General features: G+C 44.3%; 2 protein-coding genes across 2 annotated transcripts in view; one reads left to right on the top strand and one right to left on the bottom strand.

Moving 5' to 3' along the window:
• The window catches only part of LOC142464645 (uncharacterized), a 755,558-nt gene that overhangs the window by 130,165 nt on the left and 599,292 nt on the right, over window positions 1-26,101 (top strand).
• LOC142465256 (uncharacterized) lies at window positions 5,340-24,655 on the bottom strand. Its single transcript, XM_075569260.1, is given in 6 exon segments — window positions 5,340-8,229; window positions 8,232-9,380; window positions 18,784-18,907; window positions 19,082-19,285; window positions 19,969-20,119; window positions 24,575-24,655. Coding segments are annotated over 5 exon segments (1,641 nt in total). The 5' UTR covers window positions 20,050-20,119; window positions 24,575-24,655; the 3' UTR covers window positions 5,340-8,146.

The following is a 26,101-nucleotide window of genomic DNA, read 5'->3' as shown; positions in this document are numbered from 1 at the left end:
ATCCACATGCAGGACATATGGTTGTTCTGGGTCAGCATACGCCAGCACTGGTGCTTCAGTCAGGCTTTTCTTCAAGTTCAGGAAGGCCCATTCACATTCGGGCGTCCACTTATCGCCAAACGGTTGACGGGCCGAAGTGGCCTTCCTTCCGGTATCTTCAGGGTATATCTTCAGCAGATTGTTCAGGGGTTTAGCTCGACTAGAGTACCCTTCCACGAAGCGACGGTAATACCCACAGAAACCGAGGAAAGATCGCAGTTCCGTGACATTATCGGGACGCGGCCAGTTCACTACCGCTTCTACTTTGGCTGAATCGGTAGCAATCCCTTGAGCAGACACGATGTGTCCCACGTAGGTCACCGAGGTGTGACAAAACCGACACTTGTCGAAGAATAACTTCAATCCTTCTTTTCCAAGACGGTCTATCACCTTCAGCAGCCTCTCTTCGTGCTCTTCCAGGGTCTTCCTGAAGACAATGATGTCGTCCAGGTAGACAAGACACTCCCGAGGGTTCATGTCCCCTATTGTTTTCTCCATCAGTCGCTGGAAGGTAGCAGGAGCTCCACATATACCTTGGGGCATACGCGTAAATTGGTAGAAGCCCAGAGGGCAGACGAAGGCCGTCTTTTCCTGATCCTCTTCACTCATAGGTACCTGGTAGTACCCAGATCGCAAGTCGAGCACACTAAACCATTGGCTCCCGTTTAGAGCATTCAGGATTTCTTCAATGCGAGGGAGGTTGTATTGATCGGGTACCGTACGATTATTCAGAGTTCGATAATCGACGCACAATCTTACAGATCCATTCTTCTTCCTTACCACCACTATGGGTGATGCATAAGGACTCCGCGACTCTGTCAGTATCCCAGCGGTCTCCATTTCCTTCAGGACGTTCCTTACATCGTCCACATCCCTGGGGGCGATACGACGAGAGCGGCGTCACTCAGCCTAATGGTGTGTTGGGCGCTGCGACTGCGGCCCACATCCATCTCGCTGGTGGAAAATACTGTCCTTCTTTTATTCAGCTTGACCGTCAGTCGATCCTTCCACTCAGTTGGCAGCGTCGAGTCTCCGAAGTTGAAGTCCAGATCGACTAACTGCTCACCCACTGCAGCGGCGTTCACCTGGGGCACTGTTTCTACCGGGCTGACGGGATATATGCTGCCAAGACTTTGTCCTACATCAATGTCCATTGGAAATGGAGAGATATTTTGAACATACACGTAGGTTTGTAGAGGAATTCGGGTCGTCCACTCTCTCACTTCAGGTATTACCCTATACCCTTTCTGGATCTCTTCCTCAGGGTCACTCTCCAGAGAGAACAGATGATCGGTCTCATCTCGATCCGGATAACAGCACCAGACGGCCAGGCGTTGCACTCCCCCTGGTGAAATTGTCGTCAGTCCGCGTTGACGATTGTAGAGGTCCCCGTGACGCTCTAAGACATATACTCTGTTGCACTCATCTCTCAGTACAGGATCCAGGAGTGGATTGGCCATTGGCAATTCATTTGTCTCTTTCAAGTAGGCTCTGACTACAGCTCGTACTATATCCGTATTTGTTCCCAAGATGACCGGATACTGACACTGTCCTTGAGGCTTTGGGCACACCATTGCCTCCACATGCATGGGATGTTTCTTGCCGGTATTCAATTGAAGTATCTCCAGTTGAACGCTCACAATCCCATCGATGGGGTAATCTTCATTGCTCAACCCCCTCACCTTCATATGTTCCGCCGACCGCAGGGGACAGTGCTTAAGGTGTTGGTAGTAGATTTGTCGGTATATTATGGTCACTTGGGACTCGGTGTCCAGTAAAGCAGCGGCATAGACTCCTACTACCACACGCACGATGGCAGAGGCCTACCTGACAGTAACCATCCCCGACCGGAGTTCCATCGCCTGGGCTCAGGTCAGTAGGGGCTTCGGGAGGCACGGGGGTGACCTCGGTTGTCTTGGCTTCTGGGGTCTGTATTCGACAGATCATAGCCCTAGCCGAGCTTCCTTTACTGGGCGTTTTCTTTTCTTGGGTGACTCCATCAGGACACTCTCTGGAGAAATGGCCTTTCTGTCCACAGCCATAGCAGACGACATCTTTAGGATCCAGTCGTCTTGGGTAAGTGGGGGAGGATCTCCCCGAAGCCCGGCCTTTCGTTGAGGGTGACTTGGGTGGCTCCTCTTCCTCTTTGACAGGTTTCTTGATCCGGCGAGCGGAGGCTCCCGGGATGTCACTTGCCGGGGGATCTCTGACCTTGGTGCCTGTATGCAGCTTGGTATAGGCTTCATGCCCTTTGACGATCCCCAAAATGTCCATGAAGGTAGGGGGAGGCCCCTCCATTAGTGAGCACCTGATCATGATCACGATGTGATGCGTGGGAATGGCCCCTCGGAGGAACTGCTTGCGCCGGTATTCGTCCATCTCTGATGCTATGATGAGGCCGCAAGTTTGCAATTTCCACAGGACCAGCTGGATTCATTGAAGGAAGTCTGACAGGTCTTCCTTCTCCTTCTGTCGGAGACCGTAATATTTGAACCACAGCTCACTCTCCTCTTCATCTTTGCCATAGATCTGGACTAACAAGTCTACCATCTGATGAGCAGAGAGATCAGGGTCTTGGTCGCGCTGTGCACTGACCATGGTGGCTGCTGGGGGTCGGAGGCTTTCCAGGATTCTCTGACGTCTGATCGTCTCAGAGCAGGGCCACTCATCGATCACCTTAAGGGTGTGTTCCTTCCAAGAATCGATGCTTTCTTCGCCTGCGGGGACAGGAACCATTCCTGAAAACGCCTTCAATTTCCTATAATTTTGGGCTTGGGCGGACGTAGTTATCGCTTCCTCAAGCTGCGGGAATGTCACTCCTAGCAGGGAGCCGCCACTGTCTGAGCCACTGGCGATCCCCGCTCCCTGCCTGTTAGGGGTTGGGGTGAAGCTTTTCACTAACCGGTTAGGGACCGGTGATGTTGGCGGACTACCGGCCCAGCTGGTGGCCCCTTGCCTAACATCAGAAGAGAAGGTCACTCTGGGTAGGGATATGTCTGATCTGATGGGTGTACTGGCGGCCATATCTCTGTCGTCCCAACCCTCATGTCTGGTAAGGGAAGTTACGTGACTGGAAACGGTTCCAGGGTAAATTAGAGGGCACCCTTGCGGTAAAGTCTCTGGTAGATACACTCCTCGTGGGCCTCTATCAGGGGGTATAGCTTGTTAAGTGGCCAGCAATAGGGTGTTCTCTTGCCGGTCAATGTTGTAGTGCTTGCTGATGAGGCGGGCGCCCGCCAGACCAGGTAATGTCCTTACTGCGCTGCAGACAGTAAACATGGATACATCGGCAGGTACCCCTTCTACGGCGACTACGTGTCGCAGGAGCTCTCCTAGCTTTTCGGCCCAGTCGGCCACTTGTTTGGGCGTGAGCGCAGACATTCTGACTGACAGGGTAACGTTAACTACTGAGTAGGGCACCCCAGGACTCTCTCAGCAGCGCCTCCAAATGTAACGGGTATTCCCTGTGAATACAGATGCTACTACCTGCTGTGCAACCTGTGTGGCCCTCAGGAGCCTAAGCCTCCGCTTGCGGAGCCTGGGGTGCATACATATTATATGATCTCGTGGTGCAACGCCTACACCTGGGAGGGATCCCAACGGAGTGGGAGGGGGCCCTCACAGGAAACAATCACATTAAGCGAACAGATGTAAAACAGAACTGGCTTTACTGCATAGCATGTACGTATTTATAAATCAACAGGTATCCCTCTCTAGAGAGACACTGACTACTGCGTCTCGCAGGACGCTCCCACCTACACCGGGTGATCCCACCCCATGTCCAGTAACCCCACACAATATGTCCCGCACTCTTTAGGTGAGATGATATGTGTGACTGCGCAGCCACTAGTACGGGTGAGTATAATGTAGGATTGTTGGTGCACTTGAAGAATTGATACCTGCGCGGGGCTCCCACCCCGGGTTCCGCAGAATACGACAGGGATTCCGCCCGATGCGACGTCGTCCTCCACACCGCGTGGGGTGAATTCCAGCGCGGATAATATCACCTTAGTCTCAGGGTCTTTGGTGGCGTTCTGCGCCCAGAACCCACCTCGCAGGGCTGTACGGCTTCAGCGCTGTGTCCCTGACTATCCAACTAGCTAATGGGGCAGTGTCCCTATCTAGGGCCTGTCCCTACAGCTCCACAATCTACAGAGTGGCTCAGGACCTAACTGGGACCTTGGGGGCTGCTGGCCTAATGCAGAGGAACACTGACCCCTGCACTCACCTCCTTCCCCTAGCTTGTCCGGGTCCTGACTAAAACAACTGCGTAGAGCCCACTAAATGTATCTATCTCCCTCCTGGGGAGATACTGTAGCCCTATTGGCTCCCTGGAGTCATGTGGCTCTGCCCCTGTGCACCCTGGGGGCTGCTACTCTCGGGAGCTATTCTCCCTTGCGGGGGCCTCGTGCGCATGCGCCAACCTAACAATGGCGGCGCCCTGCTTCCCGAGCCACCGGGACCCTCGCGACGCGACCGCGGCCTTAGCAACGGTCCGATCGCGTCCCCGGCAACCGGCCCGCTCGCGTCCCTAGCAACCGGCCGCAACTCATAGGTAACGCGCACCTGCCCCCTCACTACCTCGCGCGCGGCGGCTGTGCGCTCTGGAAGGAGGGGGGTCAGCTAGTACAAGGGGGGACCTGGCTACATCCACATAATACCGCCCTCTCCTCAATACACATAATACCCCCCCTCTCCTCATACACATAATACCGCCCTCTCCTCATACACATAATACCACCCACACCTCAATAAACAGAATACGCCCATCCCCCAACACACAAAATACCTCCAAATCAAATCACCCCCCCCTTCAGCACACACAAAATAGAATCACCCTCCCCAAAATGGAATCTCTTCTCCCCCCACCCCTAAAACGGATTATCTTTCCCCTCACCCCCCACAACAGGGAGGTCACACTGCTACTGCAGTTGGCTCCATTGAGGCAGAAAATAGAGGTCCTGGACCCGGATTAAGAGGTACAGTAACACATATATATAACCCCACTCGGCCCCAAATACTGTACATATACATAACAAGTTGGTCCAGAGGGAGAGTATATATATCAGGATCACCCCAAAGAAAGGTAGAAAACACTAATAGTGTAATATGGTCAAGGACCAAGGGGATGAGGAACATTTCTGCACCATTTAATGGCACATAAATGTGTATTTATTTTATTGTGTGTATTCTTAAGGACAGAAGCATCAGCTATATAAGAGTTTAATATATAGATTATCCCACTGTCTTAATATTTTGCACCAATAGTCATATTGCCCTCGATTTATTCATGCATTTTATCCCCAGTATAAAACAGGATCAAAAATCTTTTAATATATAATTCTACTTTGTTTATAATCTATGACTCTGGAGCACATTATTTCCTTATCTATGTGTGCATATCTTTATTTATATAGCACCATTAATGTACACATCGCTTTACAGTAGTAATACATGTGACAATCATATAAATAACAAATAATACAAATAACAGACATGGGATTAAGTGCTTCAGACATAAAAGTAACATTTAGGAAAAGGAGTCTCTGCTCCGAGGAGCTTACAATCTAATTGGTAGGGAGAACGTACAGAGACAGTAGGAGGGCATTCAGCTAAGTGCGTCTGCAGGGGGTTAAGCTTTATGTATCATGTGTATAGTATCAGCCACGGTGCTACTCATATGCTTCTTTAAGCATGTGTGTCTTAAGGTGGGTCTTAAAGGTGGATAGAGAGGGTGCTACTCTGGTATTGAGGGGAAGAGCATTCCAGAAGTGTGGCAGTCAGTGAGAAAGGTTAAAGGCGAGAGAGAGCTCTAGATACAAAGGGGGTAGAGAGAAGGCATCCTTGAGCAGAACTCAAGAGCCGGGATGGTGCATAACGAGAAATTAGGGCTGAGATGTAGGGAGGGACAGAAGAGTGTAAAGCTTTAAAAGTGAGGAGAATTGAGTGTGAGATGCAGGATTTGATAGGAAGCCAGGAGAGGGATTTCAGCAGGAGAGATGCTGAGACAGATTAGGAAAGAGTAGAGTGATTCTGGCAGCAGCGTTTAGGATAGATTGTAGGGGAGACATGTGAGAGACAGGAAGGCCGGACAGCAGGAGGTTACAGTAATCGAGACGGGAGAGAATGAGGGCCTGAGTCAGAGTTTTAGCAGTCAAGCAACAGAGGAAAGGGCGTATCTTTGTAATATTACGGAGGAAAAAGCGACAGGTTTTAGATACGTTATGAATGTGAGAGAGGAGTCAAGTGTGAACCCTAGGCAGCGTGCTTGGGCTACTGGGTGAATAATATTACTTCCAACAATAATGTGGAAGGTGGTAGTAGGGCCAGGTTTGGGAGGAAGTATGAGGAGCTCTGTTTTTGCCATGTTTAAGTCGGCGGAGGGCCATCCAAAATGATATCGCAGAGAGACATTCAGAAACTTTGGTCTGTACAGCAGGTGTAAGGTCAGGGGTTGAAAAGTACATTTGTGTGTCGTCAGCATAGAGGTGATATTTAAACCCAAGAGATATAATTAGGTCACCTAGAGAAAGTGTGTACAAAGAAAAAAGAGAAGAAGTCCCAGTACAGAGCCCTTGGGTACCCCCACAGAGAGATCGATAGAGGAGGAGGAGGGGTTAGCAGAAGAGACACTGAAAGTACGATGGGAGATGTAAGAGGAGATCCAGGATAGAGCTTTGTTACAAATACCAAGAGTATGGAGAATGTGAAGGAGAAATGTGTCAAATGCTACAGAGAGATCAAGTAATATGAGCAGAGAGTAGTGACCTATGTCTTTGGCAGCATGAAGGTCATTAGTTATTTTACTGAGGGCTGTTTCAGTGGAGTGAGCAGTGCAGAAGCCAGATTGTAGAGGGTCTAGGAGAGAATATGTGTTGAGAAAGTGGAGCAAGCAAGAGAATACAAGACGTTGAAGGACCATATCTCAGCATCTATGTCATGAAGGGGCAGGACATCTAAATATTTTTTCTATACTGTATTAAAGCAGGGGTCTCCAGAGGTGAATCCAATTAATTTCAACTCCAAGAGCCCCCTGCTTCTGGAGATATAGACCCCCGTAGGGAGAGATAGCAGCCGCTCCGGTTGCGGTTTAGAGCCAATAGTGCTATTGCCCATTACTGTGTGTGATGGGGGCGGGGGGATGTTGGGGTAGAGGGGAAAGGTGATTGGGGTAGTTTCCCAGGGTGTCTATACAATCCTTTAGTGGCTACTGGGGACAATGGGACTCAAGCCCCTGCCAGATTCCCCGGGGTCCCAGTAAGCAGACTAGAAAATACCACACAATACAGTACACAACGAAATAACCAAATTCTAAGAACAACATGGGCTAACACTCAGTCCAGACAATAGATTTAATAAAGACAGGTGCAGTACACAAAGGGTTAACATACAATTCAGCAGTAAAGTAAATGGTAGGGTAGTAAAAGTTCCTACAGCTCACAGTATAACAGAAGTTACAGTACGTGGGTACAGTAAGCAGGCTAAGTGCAGATGCATGGGGCTAGTAGTGCATGGTCCAGTGTGTCCAAGGAGCGACAACACAGCTTCCTCACGTGAGTCTACAAGCAAAAGTGCCAGGAAAGGAATTTGAAATATTTTCTGACCATTGTTTCTTATGGGTTTTTAAAACCTACAGGGATATTTGGGGCAGTTGATAATCTTCAGACACACACAGGGCTCACGCGCACACAACAGAAATGTAAAACTAAGAGGTAATCCAGACCAGAAAGGGTTAATGATTCCCTAACTAAGGGTTCCACTTTGTCCGAAATTTAGGAAGCATCAAAGGCCTCATCTCAGCAGGTGTCATGCAGCAAATGGCAGTGGTCAGGTAAAAGACAGAGGAAATACTGCAGGGAGCCTTTGGTGAATCTCACTAGGGCAGGGTAAACAGTCTAATAAAAATAAAAAGCTATATCCTATTATAGATACATTTCAACTGCTATTTCACTCTAAAATGAAGGTACCTGATGGACAAAGAGGCTACAGGCTGGATATAACCTTTATTTAATAGCCTCTTCTATCACATAAGGATCTTAATGATTTTAACTTAATTTTCTGAGAGCAAAAATCCATAACTCTGTGACATTTTTAATGCTATATATTTCTATCTCCTGTGTCTCTGATGTTTAACAAGCTCTGAACTTCGGGTAAAATATTTCCAATATTGGGAGCAATTGTTCTGTTTCGTGTGTGAATTTTCTGATGTTTAACAAGACTTGAACTTTGGGAAAAACATTTCCCACATTCGGTGCAAACAAATGGCTTTTCTCCAGTATGAATTCTTTGGTGGCTAATGATCGATGACTTATAGGGAAAACATTTCCCACATTCAGTGCAAACAAATGGATTATCTCCTGTGTGAATTATCTGGTGTTTAAGAAGATTTGAGCCGTTTGAAAAACATTTCCCACATTCAGAGCAAACAAATGGTTTCTCTCCTGTGTGAGATATTTGATGTCTAACGAGTCTTGAGTTAAGGGAAAAACATTTCCCACATTTAGAGCAAACAAATGGTTTATCTCCTGTATGACTTCTCTGATGAATAACAAGATCTGACTTTTGGGAAAAACACTTCCCACATTCAGAGCAAACAAATGGTTTGTATCCTGTGTGAATTCTCTGATGTGTAACAAGAGTTGAGTTCTTGGAAAAACATTTCCCACATTCAGAGCAAAGAAATGGTTTTTCTCCTGTGTGAATTCTCTGATGAATAATAAGATTTGAGTTCTTGGAAAAACATTTCCCACATTTAGAGCAAAAAAATTGTTTCTTTGCTCTGTGAATTCTCTGATGTCTAAAAAGAAATGATTTGCGAGAGAAGTGTTTCCCACATACCGAGCAAGGATATAGCTTCACTCCCTCGTGAATTGTCTGATGTTTAACAAGAGCTGCGTTACTAGTAAAACATTTCTGACATTCAGAACACTTATACAGCCGTTCTGTAGTGTGTGTTCTTTGGTGAATTGAAAAAGCTGATTTATTATTAAAGTTTCTACCACATTCACTGCACTTATACTTCATTACTGACAAGATTGTGTGAATTTTCTGTGCATTAGTATTTCCTTGTTCCCACTTCTCAATATCAGTAGATGCATATTCAGTCCCTGTATGTTCTCTGAGAGTATAAATGTTGGAGGCTGTGGGATTTTCTTCTTTACGTGAGCCTGATTCCTTAGCCATAATTCTCACAGCTTTTCTTTGACTTTTACTTGTGTCATTTTGCCTCAAGTAATTTGCTCCTTGAGCACTTTTAACAACACTCTTATCTTCATTTACACAATCTGGTGAGCAAAAAGGAGTGTGCCATCCTGCAGGTGTACTTCCGCTCATGGATTTACCTGTTGGAAAGAAATGCACTGTGTGAAAAGTTTATTAATAGCATAAACATAATTTAAAATTACTGGTTGAACATTTTAATTAGTATAAATCATGTCCCAAATTGCAATTGAAATAGACTAAGCTAAATAATTTAAAATTATTAAAAATTGAAAGCAACTCAGGGGTTACTTTACTTTTTAGATCGCTGTTTGCAAATAGGTTTTGATAACTGAAAATGTCTAGTCCTTCCTGGAACACAGTGGGTTAAGTTAGCCGAGGTAAAAAAACAATGTCCCAGATGTATAACTGACCCTCAGAAATGGTACCCTGGATCCCACATCAAATACCAGGGACTAGAGTTAGTGTCCATCACGGGACACCAGGAATTTACACCTTTATACCGGGATCATATCACTGAGCAAAACCAAGAAGTAAAACAAATTGTCACTTATTCCATAGAAACAGACGTACACACAGTGAATTACAATAAACAAGAGGAAACACACTTACTGGGAGTCTGGGCTACAAAACGAACCTTTCCTAGTGAAATAGCACAGAAAACAAAGTCTTCACAAAGTCCTTTAGATGACTGGGACTAAGCCTGAAAAGTCCTGGAACTGAAATCGGCATGTAGTTCCTGACGCCACTGCTCTTTACACTCTGGAGGTGCTAAAATCCCTTGACCGGGAGCGAGTACTAAACGTCCTACTACTCTTTTCGGCATGCAGTTCCACCCGCGACCGCTACGAAGTATTCTGAGAACTTGGCCCCAAAATTTCTGAAGCGGACTAAGGTCTATTTCTCACAGAGCGTCTTTTGGTCAGTTCAAATTTGCCGCTGCTGTCTTGACGCTTAGAATCTGAGGTCCGGATTGGCTGCTGGGTTTCTTAGAGCATTTCAGATTCATTCATGAAATACATCAACCAATCCGAGCCTGGGAACTTTACAACCAGCCAATCAGAGGGCTGCCAGTCTTCCAAAGCCGGGCAAGCGGGTCTTCTGAATGCAATGGGGGCATGTGTGAGTTTGTCACCCTAACCACTTGTCATTCAGAAGCCACCCGCTGGGTTAGGTGCCTCCAAGTCTGCGAAGGCAAATGCTGGCCGCGATGGCTGGCATTCTTTCCCGGATGAGGGTACTCAACCTAACCGCCCTGCCCAAATGGCTTTAACACCTCTGGCAGCATCTGTGAGTTTGAAGTATGGACCAAGGGTAGATTCAGTGGCACCACAAACTGGTAGCCCACTGACCCCCCTCATAGAACCGTCTTTGAAAGTCCCAACTTATAACAGTGGTATAAACCATAATACCTTACAAACATTCAAAGTTAATAAAATATACTTTTACACTTTTTCTGGCTAAAATGTCTAAGTCTTTTTGGTGTTAGGGACAGAATGAGAACTTTTACTTGTTATTCCCACTAGCCCTATGCATAACACTCTGCAAACCTGACTTACATTTAAAAAAGCCCACAGCATTATGACTTACCTGAAGTACCTCCTGAACCCCTATGGCAGGTGCAGGGTGACCTGGGCATTAACTGGGCATCCCCCCTTATACTAGGGCCCCCTGTACCGTTCTGAGGATACCTTGCATTCCTATGCCCCTTTTACCTATCTGGTCTGTGCTGAAGCAGGGACTCCTGGCAGTGAGATGCAAGAACGTTTTCAGGGTAGGATTTTGACCGGAGCATTGTGCCTATATGTATCCGGGATTCGATCTGATTCCCAGCTACATTATTGGAGTAGCCAGGAACTCTGGAACCCCGCTAACTAGAAACAAATCTGACCGCATTTATTTCCGCAAAACCCACCCTGAAACTCATAGCCTGGCAATCTCTGCTTGCTACACTCCTGGAAAGGCAAAATAATAACAATTCCTTATTGCTGCATATTTCCCATACAATGCATGGCAGTACATATACCACAGTCAGGCCCAAGAGTGGATACTCTAGGACCCCAAAACATGGATCAGGGGCAACCAAGTGGGCTTGACCTTTATGAGTGAGCCTGGTTTTCCCCTCACCATCACTGTGTCAAACAAAAGGGATGTTTTGACTCTGTTCTGGGAATCAGACAAGAGAACCCCCGGCAATGCATGTGTGTGCTGTAAATGCCATGGGAGCTACACCTCTCAGAAACCTACAATGATGGGAAATAATATTTATATTGTTTTGTGTGTTTATATTTTGATATAAATGGGTAATAAAGATTATTTCAATCCCCCTTTTTCATCTTATTCCATTGCATGTGACATAGTGGTAGAAGGTACCCATATCTGGTATGTGGAACGACTCCAGGAGTACTCTGGATTAGATTAGAGAAACCCAAACAGTTATTGGGGTCCTCGAAAACAGTGTTTCTCAGCAGGGGTTTAGCGCACCCTGGTGAGCCGTGGGAGGATCAGAAGGATGAAGAGCAGGGAGAAAGCCGCTAGGCCGCTGGGCAGTTTCTTCCATTCTGATTGGCTACGGCTTCGTAATGCAGTAAATCATGAAGTTACATCAGGAGTCGAGCCAAATGCGGCTAAGAGAGTATCTCCAATGTGCCTTCTCTGCTCCTGTCCACTAAGCCAGCGTGGACAGGGTTATCTTTAGGAAAAGAGACATATTTTGGCGTTTGTCGGCCTCTCTCCCCTACATGTCTGCTGCAGGGGTCTGTGTGCTGTACAGACGAATTTGCTCACGCCAAACGGTGTCAGCTATTTGCTGATGTAACAGCTGCTCTGTTATTGGTCTTGGTAAAACATTTCAGATGCATATTGAAGAATTTCTATTTTCACACATTACCTGCTCTCACAGCTCTACCTCAGCATAATCCCATTTCTCCAATACCAACTCCTTCAATTAACAAGCAGCCATCCAACACACACCAACCTTCTTACCCCCCTGTACCTTATGTTTCCACTTCCCTTCCTCATAGAATGTAAGATCCCGGGGCAGGTTCTCCTTACAAACTGTAACTGTGTATGTTTATTTTATGGTTTTCATCCCCCAACCCTATTGTTCAGCAGCGCTACGGAATATGTTGCCACGTTATCTCCTGTGTGTCTCTGTCTGTGCGTATCTGTTCTCTTGTGGTGTGTGCGTATCTATTCTTCTGTGTGTGTCTGTCTACATCTGTTCTCGCGTGTGTATGTATGTGTGAATGAGAGTGTGTTTTGTGTATGTATCTGACCTGTGATCAATGTCTATCTGTCCTATGTATGCGCCAAACAATAATAATAATAAATCAAACCATATAATGAATTGTCCAAATCAAAGTCCTTGGATGACAAAGGTGGGTAGGCAATTGCAAACTCTCTCCAGGACGTGATGAGGTATATGAAAAACAAAAAGAAATAATTATAGTGCAGTATGCCAGTATATAGACATAAAAACATATAACACTAACAACATAAAACATACAAGACAGACTAACAACAACAACAACAGGCCAGACTAAAATGAATAAAAAAGCTATTTATTATCAACTAATGCTGGACTCTGGATGTGGCTGTCACACACCAATCCGGGGGGGGGTAAAATCGTTACCCTACTCACAGAATTGTGGACAATAAAAGGCAGCAGGACTGGAATCACTTTGATGAATCCAAGATGGCGGCCGTAGCTTCCTCTCCGGCTTCCCCACGTGTGTCAGATGCTGTGTAGAGCCTCCTGGACGTGGCGTCACGTTCTCCTCTCCTGCCGATCTCCTATCCTCCCAATCCGGGCATGCAACTCCTCTCCCTTGCCTCCTGACCGTATAGTGTGCTCACCAGCTCCAGATGCAGTCAAATGCTTCTAAAAACGATATCTTCCCAACGCGTTTCGTGCGCATGCGCGCACTTCTTCAAGGGTGACAGCCACATCCAGAGTCCAGCATTAGTTGATAATAAATAGCTTTTTTATTAATTTTAGTCTGGCCTGTTGTTGTTGTTGTTAGTCTGTCTTGTATGTTTTATGTTGTTAGTGTTATATGTTTTTATGTCTATATACTGGCATACTGCACTATAATTATTTCTTTTTGTTTTTCATATACCTCATCACGTCCTGGAGAGAGTTTGCAATTGCCTACCCACCTTTGTCATCCAAGGACTTTGATTTGGACAATTCATTATATGGTTTGATTTATTATTATTATTGTTTGGCGCCGACATTGTCTTTTTTCCTTTCACATGTGTTACTGACTGTACAGTCAGCTGTTGTCTGGCTGCCAATTTCTATTAATTGTCCCATAGGGGTTTATGTTTTGTAGCGCTGTTTTGCACCGTCTTTTTTGCTATCTGTCCTATGTATACCTGTTTTCTGCTGTGTAAATCCTCCTGTGTGTGTTTGTGTCCATCTGTCCCGTTTGTGCATCTGTTCTCATATGTGAGCCTCTGTCCTGCGTGTGTCTTTCTGTTCTTTGTGTATCTGTTCTTCTGTGGTGTGTTTGTGTGTGTATTTGATCTCCTATGTGTGTGCACGCACCTGTATGTCCTGGGTGTATGTATTATCCTGTCCTGTATCTGTCTGTATCTTTTCGTGTGTGTGTGTGTGTGTATGTGTGTGATCTGTGGTCTATGTCCTATGTACACCTGTTCTCCACTGTGTATATTCTCCTGTGTGTGTGTCTGTACCTGTTATCCTTTGGGTGTATCTATGTGTAGCTGTTCTTATGTGTGTTTCTGTCCTGTGTGTGTGTGTACTTGTTCGCTTGTGTGTATTTGTTCTCCTGCGGTATCTGTTTCTGTCCTGTGTATCTGAGTAACTGACCTGTGGCATATGAATGTGTGTCTTATGTGTATCTATTCTCCACTGTGTGTATCTGTTCGTGTGTGTGTGTGTGTGTGTGTGTGTGTGTGTGTATCTGTTCCAGTGTTCTGTGTACAGAATACTTAAATCACATCGATAAGGGTAAATCAATAGGGGTTATCAATCAAAAAGAATACCAATATCTAAATGTAAAATTCCCCGTGATGCCAATCTTTTACTTCCTACCCAAAATACACAAAAGCCTGACAGCGCCCCCAGGGAGACCAATCATCTCGGGGATAGGCTCCCTCACTTCAAAACTTTCGGAATACATAGACATCTCCTTACAACCTTACGTTGTGGAGATGAAGTCATACCTTAGAGACACAACACAAACTATCAATTTGATAGAACAGGTAACATGGAGCCCAGATTTTATACTTTGCACATGTGATGTGACATCCTTATACACATCAATCAATCACGAAGACGGCATCTCAGCCATAGATAGGACACTCAGCAACGACCCAAACATACACATAGAACAAAAAACATTTATCCTAGAAAGCATTACCTTTATTTTAAAACATAATCTTTTTAACTTCGACGGGAAACATTTCCTCCAAAAATGCGGCACGGCAATGGGTACAAAATTTGCACCCAGTTACGCGAATCTTTTTATGGATATCTGGGAACAAGACACTATTTGGTCCCCACACGAATTCAGCGCAGATCTAGCGCTATGGCGAAGATATATTGATGACATCCTCTTCATCTGGAAAGGAAGCGAAGTAGATTTGATACGTTTTCTGGAATATATCAACACCAACGAACTAAATCTAAAATTCACAGCTTGCACAAACAAAATCTCAATAGACTTCTTAGACCTCACTATCTATGTTGAGAATAACACACTCAAAACCAAAACATTCTTCAAAAAAGTCGATTGCAATAACTATTTACTGAAAACAAGCTGCCACCACAGAAAGTGGCTATCCAACATACCTCCAGGCCAATTCCGCCGAATTAGGCGTAATTGCAGTGACAATAATGTCTTTAGAGAGCAAGCAGGTATCCTAAGGGATAGGTTTATCAATAAAGGGTACAATAAAAATACATTAGAAGAATCCATTAATAAGACAGGCCTCCTGCGAAGAACCGACATTCTTAAACCATCCAACAAGCAACAAAGAGAAGATTTCAATGCTCCATTCTTAACCCAATACAGCCAGGATTCGGGCAAAATCCAACAAATACTAAACAAACACTGGCATCTCTTATTAGGGGATGACACTCTTAAAAATCACCTCCCAGAAAGACCAAGGGTCATCTTTAAAAGAGCTGACAATATAAAAACAAAACTAGCACCAAGTCTGTTCAGGACAGACAACACAAAGAAGGAGAACAATTGGCTATCAACAGCAAAAGGTTTTTTTAAGTGCAGCACCTGCAAAGCTTGCAAACAGGGCTGCAGCGATAAAATAAATTTCTCATCTAATGTAACAGGCGAACAATTCAAAACCACACAGTTCATCAACTGTAAGAGCGATCACGTAGTTTATCTATTAAACTGCCCCTGTGGACTACAATATGTCGGCCGTACCAGCCGACCCCTAAAGGTTCGCATATTAGAGCATATTGGGAACATTCGATGGCAGCTAATGACCCATAGCGTGTCTAAACATTTTTCAATTAAACACCAAGGAGACCCCTCCGGCCTCACCTATAGAGCCATAGAACAGATCCCACCCCTCTGGCGAGGAGGCGATAGACTAACCAAACTAGCCAAGAAGGAAACTCTTTGGATTTACAAATTGAAAACACTAGCACCCCTAGGACTCAACATTGATATAGATATTGGGGCATTCCTAGAGTAAAGATTGCGTCCCATCGAAGATACACTGTACTAATCATGTTTCTTTTCTTTTCTCCCCTTTCTCTCCACCTTCCCCTCTTTCCCCGCTCCCTCTTCCACATCTTATTTCTCTTCTCTCCTTCTATCTTCACCCTAATCCCCTCTTTTCTCTCCCTCCCCTTCTACTAGTACCGGCGCAACTGTGAAGATCCACCAATATTTGTGACAACTTACCTCTCAATGTACCACCAAGCATGCATCTAAATCTTAGCATCTGTGTAGCCTAAACCACTAAGCGCACAGGTATAGAATGACTAAGAACTATGACCCTGGAACAGAATCCCCGATACAACACACAAAAGAACATTAAGGTATTTAAAGTCGGCAATGACTCAAACACAAAACTCATACACCATAAAGGCATCAGTGAAATTCACAATTGCCTTTGAACCACGGAAAAAACATAATTTAGATATCTTATGTTTTATTCCCAATTTTTATACATTTTTTTTAAATACACATTTTTTAAATATACATTCTTATCAGTATTCATATTTTATATTTTACTATTCTATATCTTTTATAACGCTATAAAGCATTTTTTAGTTCAAAGCATTCATGAAGAGACGTATAAAGTGACTCAATCACCACACATAAATTCTGTACTAGATTATACATTATACTTTATATATATAATTTATACCAAATATCCCTTTAAACCATCTTCTGCAAGAGGATATAGATATGCATATCTACATGGGGATCCAAGTACAAGGTTCTAGTACAAAATAACTCTGTTATAGTACCCACTTTAAGAAATTTGTATAACGAAGTATGTATTTTTTCCTGAGTACTAAAGTGCACACCAACATGTGAATCAATCACCAGGCAATCTAATTAGGAGTAGAACCACGTGTGCACGAATTAACTATCTGTCTCATTTTAAAGACTGTGTAAACTTTGTATCCACATGTCATTCACCTTTTTTACCCCCATTAGCCCATTCTAGCCAATGTATAAAATAAACAAGACCACCGATTGATGTACAAGCTGTTTTAATCCCAAAATTGTATAGAACATCAAGTGATTGCAATCAATCAATCAAGCAGCTTCTTTAAACCTATAAAAAGGGAAGACCCAGGGCATCCGGCAGGAACCTGACGAAGCATCATTGCGAAACGCGTAGTTCCCTGCCGGAGCCCATTGCCTGAAGGACCCAGCCAGCCTGCTGACATCCGGTAAGCCCTCCCCTTCCGGTTCCCGCCATCGGACGCGGTCACGGGGGATACACCGGTCGGAGGAGCGCCATCGGACGTCTAAGCTGAAGCTGAGCTGCCGCCCAAGCTGTATTGTAAGTGTTTATTTCCTGTTTGCTGTTGTATGCATTTAATAAACTTATTTTCACCTACTCACCGGTCTGGCCCTTTCTTTCTTTGAATCGGGCACCCGGGAGAGAAGTCACTTACGTACCACCTCCATAAGGAGGAGTAGGTAGTCACCCCTACACCAGAAACTCCATTTGGCTTTACTAACCAGCACCGCAAACCACCTCCAGTAGAAGGAGGAGGAAGCCACTGCTTCTGGCATCACATAAATTTAAAGAATACCGCCAAGCCAGCAACACTATCTTCGCCAGGCAGCAGACTGTGCAGTACTGCATAAGCAGCATCACCATCCCTGCTTTGCAGCAGGCTGCGCAAGAGCGCGCTAATCACCCACCCCCACATCCCTTACATTATGATTTTCATTTTTATTTTATTTTACATCCTTCAGCCCACCATCCACCACAGAATTTCTCTTCTAGGAATTTTTATGAAGTAGTTTTTATCTTTCAACTTTAGGCTGTTCCAAGCCCCAAATCCAGATTTTAAAATAAAAAAATTCTTTTGGAGCATTTTTTACTATCCTTTACTATTTTAGACAAGCACATTGTACTATTGGTTAATGTTCTGTCTGGTTTAACACTAATCACGTGTCCCTCATTTTCTCTTTTCATCCTGTGAGCAAAAAAACCCGTGCGCTGACCAATCCACCGATTCTACTGCCAGTGTTCTGTGTGCCCTGTGCATATCTTTTCTCTTGTGTGTCTATGTACTGTATGTGTGTCCTATGTACACCTGTTCTCTACTGTGTATATCCTCCTGTGTGTGTCTGTCTGTACCTGTTATCATTTGGGTGTATCTATGTGTAGTTGTTCTTATGTGTGTTTCTGTCCTGTGTGTGTGTGTACTTGTTCGCTTGTGTGTATTTGTTCTCCTGCGGTATCTGTTTCTGTCCTGTGTATCTGAGTAACTGACCTGTGGTATGAGTGTGTCTTATGTGTATCTATTCTCCACTGTGTGTATGTGTGTGTGTGTGTGTGTGTGTATCTGTACAGTGTGTCTGTCTTTACTATGTGTATCTTTCCTTCTGTGGTGTGCGTATCTGTCTCTCTGTTGTGCATCTGTTCACCATATGGTGTGTGTCTATCTGTATTTTTTCTATGACTGTGTTATTTGTGTGTGTGTGTGTGTGTGTGTGTGTGTGTGTGTGTGTGTGTGTGTGTGTGTGTGTGTGTGTGTGTGTAGCGGTCTGCCCAATATGTGTCCTGTTCGCACCATTATAAGGGCATCAGGCAACTGAGCATTATGAATAGGGGGAAAAAAATCGATAGAAAAAGAAGTTGGGAACCTCTGCTCTAAAATATCCCGTCCTGAGTGACAGAGATGAGCCTCTGTTTGCCCGGCTCTGTAACTTGTTTCTTGTTCCAGATATAAACCTCCCAACAAAAACACAAAGTGTAACTTGAGCTCCTGTTTGCTGGATCCAAACATGACTGACATCTCTATTAGAATAACAGAAAACCTCCTCTTACCCAGTGAGCTGAGGTTCTGGTGATTCTCCATCATCACGTCCTTGTAACGCTCCGTGTGTCCTTCTAAATACTCCCACTCCTCCATGGAGAAATACACAGCAACATCATCACACTTTATAGGTACCTGAAACACAGAGAATCCCCCACTCAGTATCCAGATATAATAATTGGTCCTGTAAGAATCTCTTCCTTATGGAAAGTCAGGTGAGCAGAGAGGAGAATACAGATACATAGAACAAAGCTTGCTCAGGAAAAGGGTGAATGGTGGTAATATATAGCGCTGCCCAGCAGCCCTCACCTCTCCAGTCAGCAGGTGAATGATGATGTTGGTGTGTTCCAGGATCTTCTCAGACATCAGCTTCTTGTCAGTGTTTCTCTCATGTATCAGGGAGTTAGTTGGATTCTCCATGATGGGTCTCTGGGTCCTGCAGAATATTTCTGGCACACAGGGACTGCTGCTGTCTGTGACATGCTCACCGTGCTTCTTCACAACTATAACATCCTACATAATGAGAGAGACAGTAATAAATATCACTGTGCAGAGCAAGAGACAAGAATTAATATGTCTCGTGTTCCTGCAGATTTGTTGCTTTGCAGTAAGAGGGACACGTCTCTTGTTAACAGCTCTATACCCAATCTATTCAGTGCCCTCCCCACCAATTCTGTCTATTGTATCACTGACATGTCTGCACCAAACTCACTGACTCCCCTGTGCCCAAATGAGCACAAAGATCATGGATTGTACAAACATTATATAAAAAAGTATATGTAATGAATACAGGACTTCTGTCACTGTGGATACTACAGAATAATGTAGCACAGACACAAACATCCATTTAAAGATATATATAAATATTTGAGGGCCCAGGCTCTCCCTCTGCACAAACATGTCTCTTCCTGGATCCAAGTACATTTAATCACTGGGTCAATCCCCTCTGCCAAACTACATCCTTCTCTGGCCCTATCTGACTCTGTGCTCTCCTGCTGCCCAATCATGTCCTTATGTGGTCCTGGACTCTCCATATGACCAAACATCTTGCCTGCCTTTGGGTTCTTGCTTTCTCTAGTTGCTTGTGTCCCTGGATATTGCTTCTCATGTACCTCCCATATTAACGCACTGCCGGTCCCTGCTGTAGTTAAGGAGATAAGAGTGGTGTCATTATGACTTTCTCCAGCAGCTCTCACCTCTCCAGTCAGCAGGTAGATAATCTCCAGGGTGTGATCCAAGATCCTCTCAGTCATCTGCTTCTTGTCCTTGTTCATCATCAGTGAGATATTCAGATGCAACAAGAATGGGCTCTCGCTCTTCTTGTACTTCCGTCACAGTAATATCCTTCTACACATGGGGAGAGAGAGGGATGTATATGTGACCCTGCAGTGACAGAAAAGGATAACACTCTAATGAGTCCCTCCTGTGTGTGTCACCCTGCAGTGGGAGGGACATTTGTGAGGGGCTGTGGGTCCTGTCTGTGTCCCCCTGCAGTGGGAGGGACAGATGTGAGGGGCTGTGGGTCCTGTCTGTGTCCCCCTGCAGTGGGAGGGACAGATGTGAGGGGCTGTGTGTCCAGTCTGTGTCTCCCTGCAGTGGGAGGGACAGATGTGAGGGGCTGGGGGTCCTGTCTGTGTCTCCCTGCAGTGGGAGGGACACATGTGAGGGGCTGTGGGTCCTGTCTGTGTCTCCCTGCAGTGGGAGGGACAGATGTGAGGGGCTGTGGGTCCTGTCTGTGTCTCCCTGCTGTGGTAGGTACAGATGTGAGGGGCTGTGGGTCCTGTCTGTGTCTCCCTGCAGTGGGAGGGACAGATGTGAGGGGCTGTGGGTCCTGTCTGTGTCTCCCTGCAGTGGGAGGGATAGTGTAAATTCTAAATGATACATTGTGGCGTATTAATTTTTTCAGCACTTCTAGAATCCTTTATCAGAATATATTTTATGGAAGCGTTTTGGACTGTAATTGTTGCTCTGTCTCCAGCACATTATAACATGCTTTATCTTCTTAAGACCATTTTGTAACTATGAGGTCATCACATCATCACCAAAGCCAAAGAATATTTATTAGATCAAATAATTCTTAAATTAAATCATCTACTATGACAGATCTATAAATGCCCACAAAAAAAATTTTCAGAAAAATTTTGTGATTTTTTTTGTGCAAGATATGAAGAAAATAAAAGGGGCCCCATTTTTCTCAACAGTGTGTGTGTGTATGTGTGTGTGTGTGTATGAGTATATATATATTTTTTAAAAGTTATGTTGGGTGAAAAAGGTGCCTTTTTCACCCACCATAACATAAAATGTGTAAGGTAATCCTACCCAGCCTTGAAAATTGCAAAGCCAGTACAACCAACCTCACACTGATGAGACCCAAAAGGTCGAAACAGCTGTCTGTGAGTGGTTTGACTGACTTTGCATCTAATCCCATGCTGTGCTTAAAAGCTATGTGAACAGCAGAGCATATTCTTATAAGGGTTCCATGTAAAAATGGATTTCAGGCAAAATGTGACAAAGTGTGTGCACATTTGCATGCCATTTTCCAGAATCCTTTGCTGCAGTGGAAGCACTGCACTAGGTGATAATGGTGAAAGGCAGGGTACCTGTCTAAGACATGTGAATTTGCACACAAGTGAATATATATATATACATATATATATACATACACATACACACACACACACACACACGCGCACACCACTGAGGAAGTCGCTACTTGTGATAAAACGTGTTGGGCTCATCCTATAGGAGCAGGCAAGTAGTGGTCATAGATCACTACACTCATTGAGACTCTCAGCTGCTACGGGAGAAGCATCTGGGAATTTCCCTTCAAGCTGCCAGAAGACGCCAGTATAGCGTGGATTACTGACTATTGAGGCTGATCTGGGCATTCATCTCCAAGCAATAGGAGAGAGCACATACGGGATTTCCATTTTACAGATCTGGAGATCAGCTGCTTGGAAGACGCTATCTTATTAGCGGGGACCCCACAGTTTACGCAGTATCGAGGTTGGTCGGGACAGAAGGTAACATCTCCTACATATCGTCTTCCAGCAAGAAAATTCTGCAATTTAGGGATTTCCCTTTTCACTTATCTGGAGAACAGCGATAGAACTGGTGTCTATGTTTGGGATTACATTTGGGTAAAGAGAATATCTTGCAGGTTAATCCCCTGTATCTCTCCCCTCCAAATGGGCATAGTATTATCATTATCAATTACTGACCGGATTTTATTAATACTACATCAGCCCCGTGATATATATTTACATTCAATGCCCTTCTCCAACAGGAGATAGAAAACGTTTCATTCAATTTCCATCCCCAATGGTATTTGGAACTCTGACCATTTGGTCATTTTTTATGGTTTGTTTTATCTTGTATCAGAGTATTATCTTCCAGTTATTTGCGAATTGGACGAAATGCAGCATAATTTACAATGCATCTGTTCTCAAACAGACAGAGAGAGTGTTGGGGAACCTCAGAATATCATAATATAATTATAGGGTTCTATAATAAAAAAAGGTTAAACAACACTGGTCGATGTATTACAATAGCTGCTGTATGTCAGTGTTACAGTGTGTCTGTGTATTACAATAGCTGTGTGTGTCAGTGTTACAGTGTGTCTGTGTATTACAATAGCTTCGGTATGTCAGTGATACAGAGTCTGTATTACAATAGCTGCTGTGTGTCAGTGTTACAGTGTGTCTGTGTATTACAATAGCTGCATTATGTCAGTGTTACATTGTGTGTCTGTGTATTACAATAGCTGCTGTATGTCAGTGTTACAGTGTGTCTGTGTATTACAATAGCTGTTTATGTCAGTGTTACAGTGTGTCTATGTATTGCAATAGCTGTGTATGTCAGTGTTACAGTGTGCCTGTGTATTACAATAGCTGTATATGTCAGTGTTACAGTGTGCCTGTGTATTACAATAGCTGTGTATGTCAGTGTTACAGTGCCTGTGTATGTCAGTGTTACAGTGTGTCTATGTATTACAATAGCTGTGTATGTCAGTGTCACAGTGTGACTGTGTATTACAATAGCTGCTGTATGTCAGTGTTACAGTGTGTGTGTGTGTGTGTGTGTGTGTGTGTGTGTGTGTGTATTAAAATAGCTGTGTATGTCAGTGTTACAGTGTGTGTCTGTGTATGTCAGTGTTACAGTGTGTCTGTGTATTACAATAGCTGTGTATGTCAGTGTTACAGTGTGTCAGTGTATTACAATAGCTGTGTGTGTCAGTGTTACGGTGTGTCAGTGTATTACAATAGCTGTGTGTGTCAGTGTTACAGTGTGTCAGTGTTACAGTGTGTCTGTGTATTACAATAGCTGCTGTATGTCAGTGTTACAGTGTCTGTGTATTACAATAGCTGTGTGTGTCAGTGTTACAGTGTGTCTGTGTATTACAATAGCTGCTGTATGTCAGTGTTACAGTGTGTGTCTGTGTATGTCTGTGTTAGTGTGTCTGTGTATTACAATAGCTGTGTGGGTCAGTGTTACAGTGTGTCTGTGTATTACAATAGCTGTGTGTCAGTGTTACAGTGTGTCTATGTATTACAATAGCTGTGTATGTCAGTGTTACAGTGTGTCTGTGTATTACAATAGCTGTTGTATGTCACTGTGACACTGTGTGTGTTTTACAATAGCTGTGTATGTCAGTGTTACAGTGTGTCTGTGTATTACAATAGCTGTGTATGTCAGTGTTACAGTGTGTCAGTGTATTACAATAGCTGTGTGTGTCAGTGTTACAGTGTGTCAGTGTATTACAATAGCTGTGTGTGTCAGTGTTACACTGTGTCTGTGTATTACAATAGCTGCTGTATGTCAGTGTTACAGTGTGTCTGTGTATTACAATAGCTGCTGTATGTCAGTGTTACAGTGTGTTTGTGTATTACAATAGCTGTGTATGTCAGTGTTACAGTGTCTGTGTATTACAATAGCTGTGTGTGTCAGTGTTACAGTGCCTGTGTATGTCAGTGTTACAGCAGCTATAGTAATACAGACACACTAACACTGAAATACACAGCTATTTTAATACACACACACACTGTAACACTGACATACAGTGTGTCTGTGTATTACAATAGCTGTGTGTGTCAGTGTTACAGTGTGTCTGTGTATTACAATAGCTGCTGTATGTCAGTGTTACAGTGTGTCTGTGTATTACAATAGCTGTGTGTGTCAGTGTTACAGTGTGTCTGTGTATTACAGTAGCTGCTGTATGTCAGTGTTACCGTGTGTCTGTGTATTACAATAGCTGTGTGTGTCAGTGTTACAGCAGCTATTGTAATACACAGACACACTGTATGTCAGTGTTACAGAGTGTGTGTGTGTGTGTGTGTGTGTGTGTGTGTGTGTGTGTGTGTATTAAAATAGCTGTGTATGTCAGTGTTACAGTGTGTCTGTGTATTACAATAGCTGCTGTATGTCAGTGTTACAGTGTGTCTGTGTATTACAATAGCTGCTGTATGTCAGTGTTACAGTGTGTCTGTGTATTACAATAGCAGTGTATGTCAGTGTTACAGTGTGCCTGTGTATTACAATAGCTGTGTGTGTCAGTGTTACAGTGTGTCTGTGTATTACAATAGCTGTGTGTGTCAGTGTTACAGTGTGTCTGTGTATTACAATAGCTGCTGTGTGTGTGTGTGTGTGTGTGTGTGTGTGTGTGTGTGTGTGTGTGTGTGTGTGTGTGTGTGTGTGTGTGTGTGTGTGTGTGTGTGTGTGTGTGTGTGTGTGTGTGTGTGTGTGTGTGTGTGTGTGTGTGTGTGTGTATAACGTGAATGATGACAGAGAAGATCAGATCATTACCTTGCTGCAGCCATGTGTGGGAGGGATGCGTTTGCCAAAACTCTGCACTGATTGGCTTATCGCTTCCTGATTCCTTTCATGCAATGGATTGTGGGAATTTTAGTTAATCTATCTTTAAATTTGATAGAATTGGAAGTGCAGGACTACAACTCCCAGAAGCCCCTGCCTGAGTGGTAGAGACAACCAAGGCAAGTAGCAGCCAATCAGTGTGCAGCTGTAGAGGAGGAGGAGGAGATTATGAAAACAAATAATAATATAAAGTGAAACATTTCTAAATAATCCCTCAGTATAATGAGTCTCTCTCTAATGACAGATATTAGTCACATCCATAAGCAGTTTCTCATCCATATTCCCAGTAACTCTCTCTCTCAGGGATAAATAAAGTCTGGGATCCTTGCAGCGGTTGATGAGCCTTGTGAATAAGGAGATGGGACTTTGTCTCAGAGCTGATAGCACAGAATAGTTAGTGAAAAACAGATGGTGCAATGTAAACTATGTGTTGAAGTGTAACGGTCAGACCCCTACCCAATCTCATATGGGCCCCTATATGCAGAATCTGCCCCCAGTTACATGTCAGTGTCGTGTGGTGCACCTGCTGGCTCACAGGACTCCTGAGTCTCCCGCTCGTTGGTAGTGGGGATTTCACCGTGACAGGCGTGTGAGGTAGTGCTGAGTTCTACTCACAGTTGGTACAGTGCCTCCATCCCTTCCAGATCCCCACGATAGCAGGGAGGGGTCTCTGGAAGAGAACTCATGGGTGCATCTTCTTCCTGATTAACTCCAGTCTCAGGCAAGAAGGGTCTTTGAATCAAGGGCATCTTTATTGTCATCATACATGGCAGACTGCCCATCATATCGGCCGGTACTTAGCCGCACATCAGCATAGTTCCCTCCTGACTCTGTTATAGAGACAGGGATATCTCTGCCACCTCTCCCCTAAGAGAGGGCCACCATCTGTGTCAGAGCCCTGACATAGTTTGGGGTCAGCTTGTCTCTCTGCAACTACTGACACTTGAGCTGCACAGACTCACAGCTCTTGCACCAGACACTTGACCCAGACATAACACACTAACTTTAGGAAGTGAAGCGTATTATATAGCTCCAGAAAGACCCACCCCTGTGTCACTGTCAATGGACACAGAGCATGCTGTCACTTCCTTTGCTTCACACTACACATCACCGGGGTTGAGGGCAAACCTCCATGATGACTTCTGGCAAACCTGCCCTCTTAACAGGAATTACTGCACAAAAGGAGAGAGGCATGTAACCCCAAAATTACACAGGGCTACAATAGGAATGAGTGATTCAGACAGAATATAGTGTACAGAATATTTAGATTAAAAATTCCTGTTGCAGCTAGTCAAAATAGATGTTTCATGACATCAAAAACTAGAAGTGGATGGACAGGACAAGCGCAAACTCTTTAAAATACATTTTAGTGAATAAAAGGTATGAATAAACACACAGCAATTGGAGAACATATAAAAACAAGCAGGTACTGTATATGAACCCTCAAGAGTCATAAAG

Source organism: Ascaphus truei, chromosome 13 (genome assembly GCF_040206685.1).
Source record: "Ascaphus truei isolate aAscTru1 chromosome 13, aAscTru1.hap1, whole genome shotgun sequence".
Lineage (NCBI taxonomy): Eukaryota > Metazoa > Chordata > Amphibia > Anura > Ascaphidae > Ascaphus > Ascaphus truei.
This window is presented reverse-complemented; position numbering and strand designations above follow the sequence as displayed.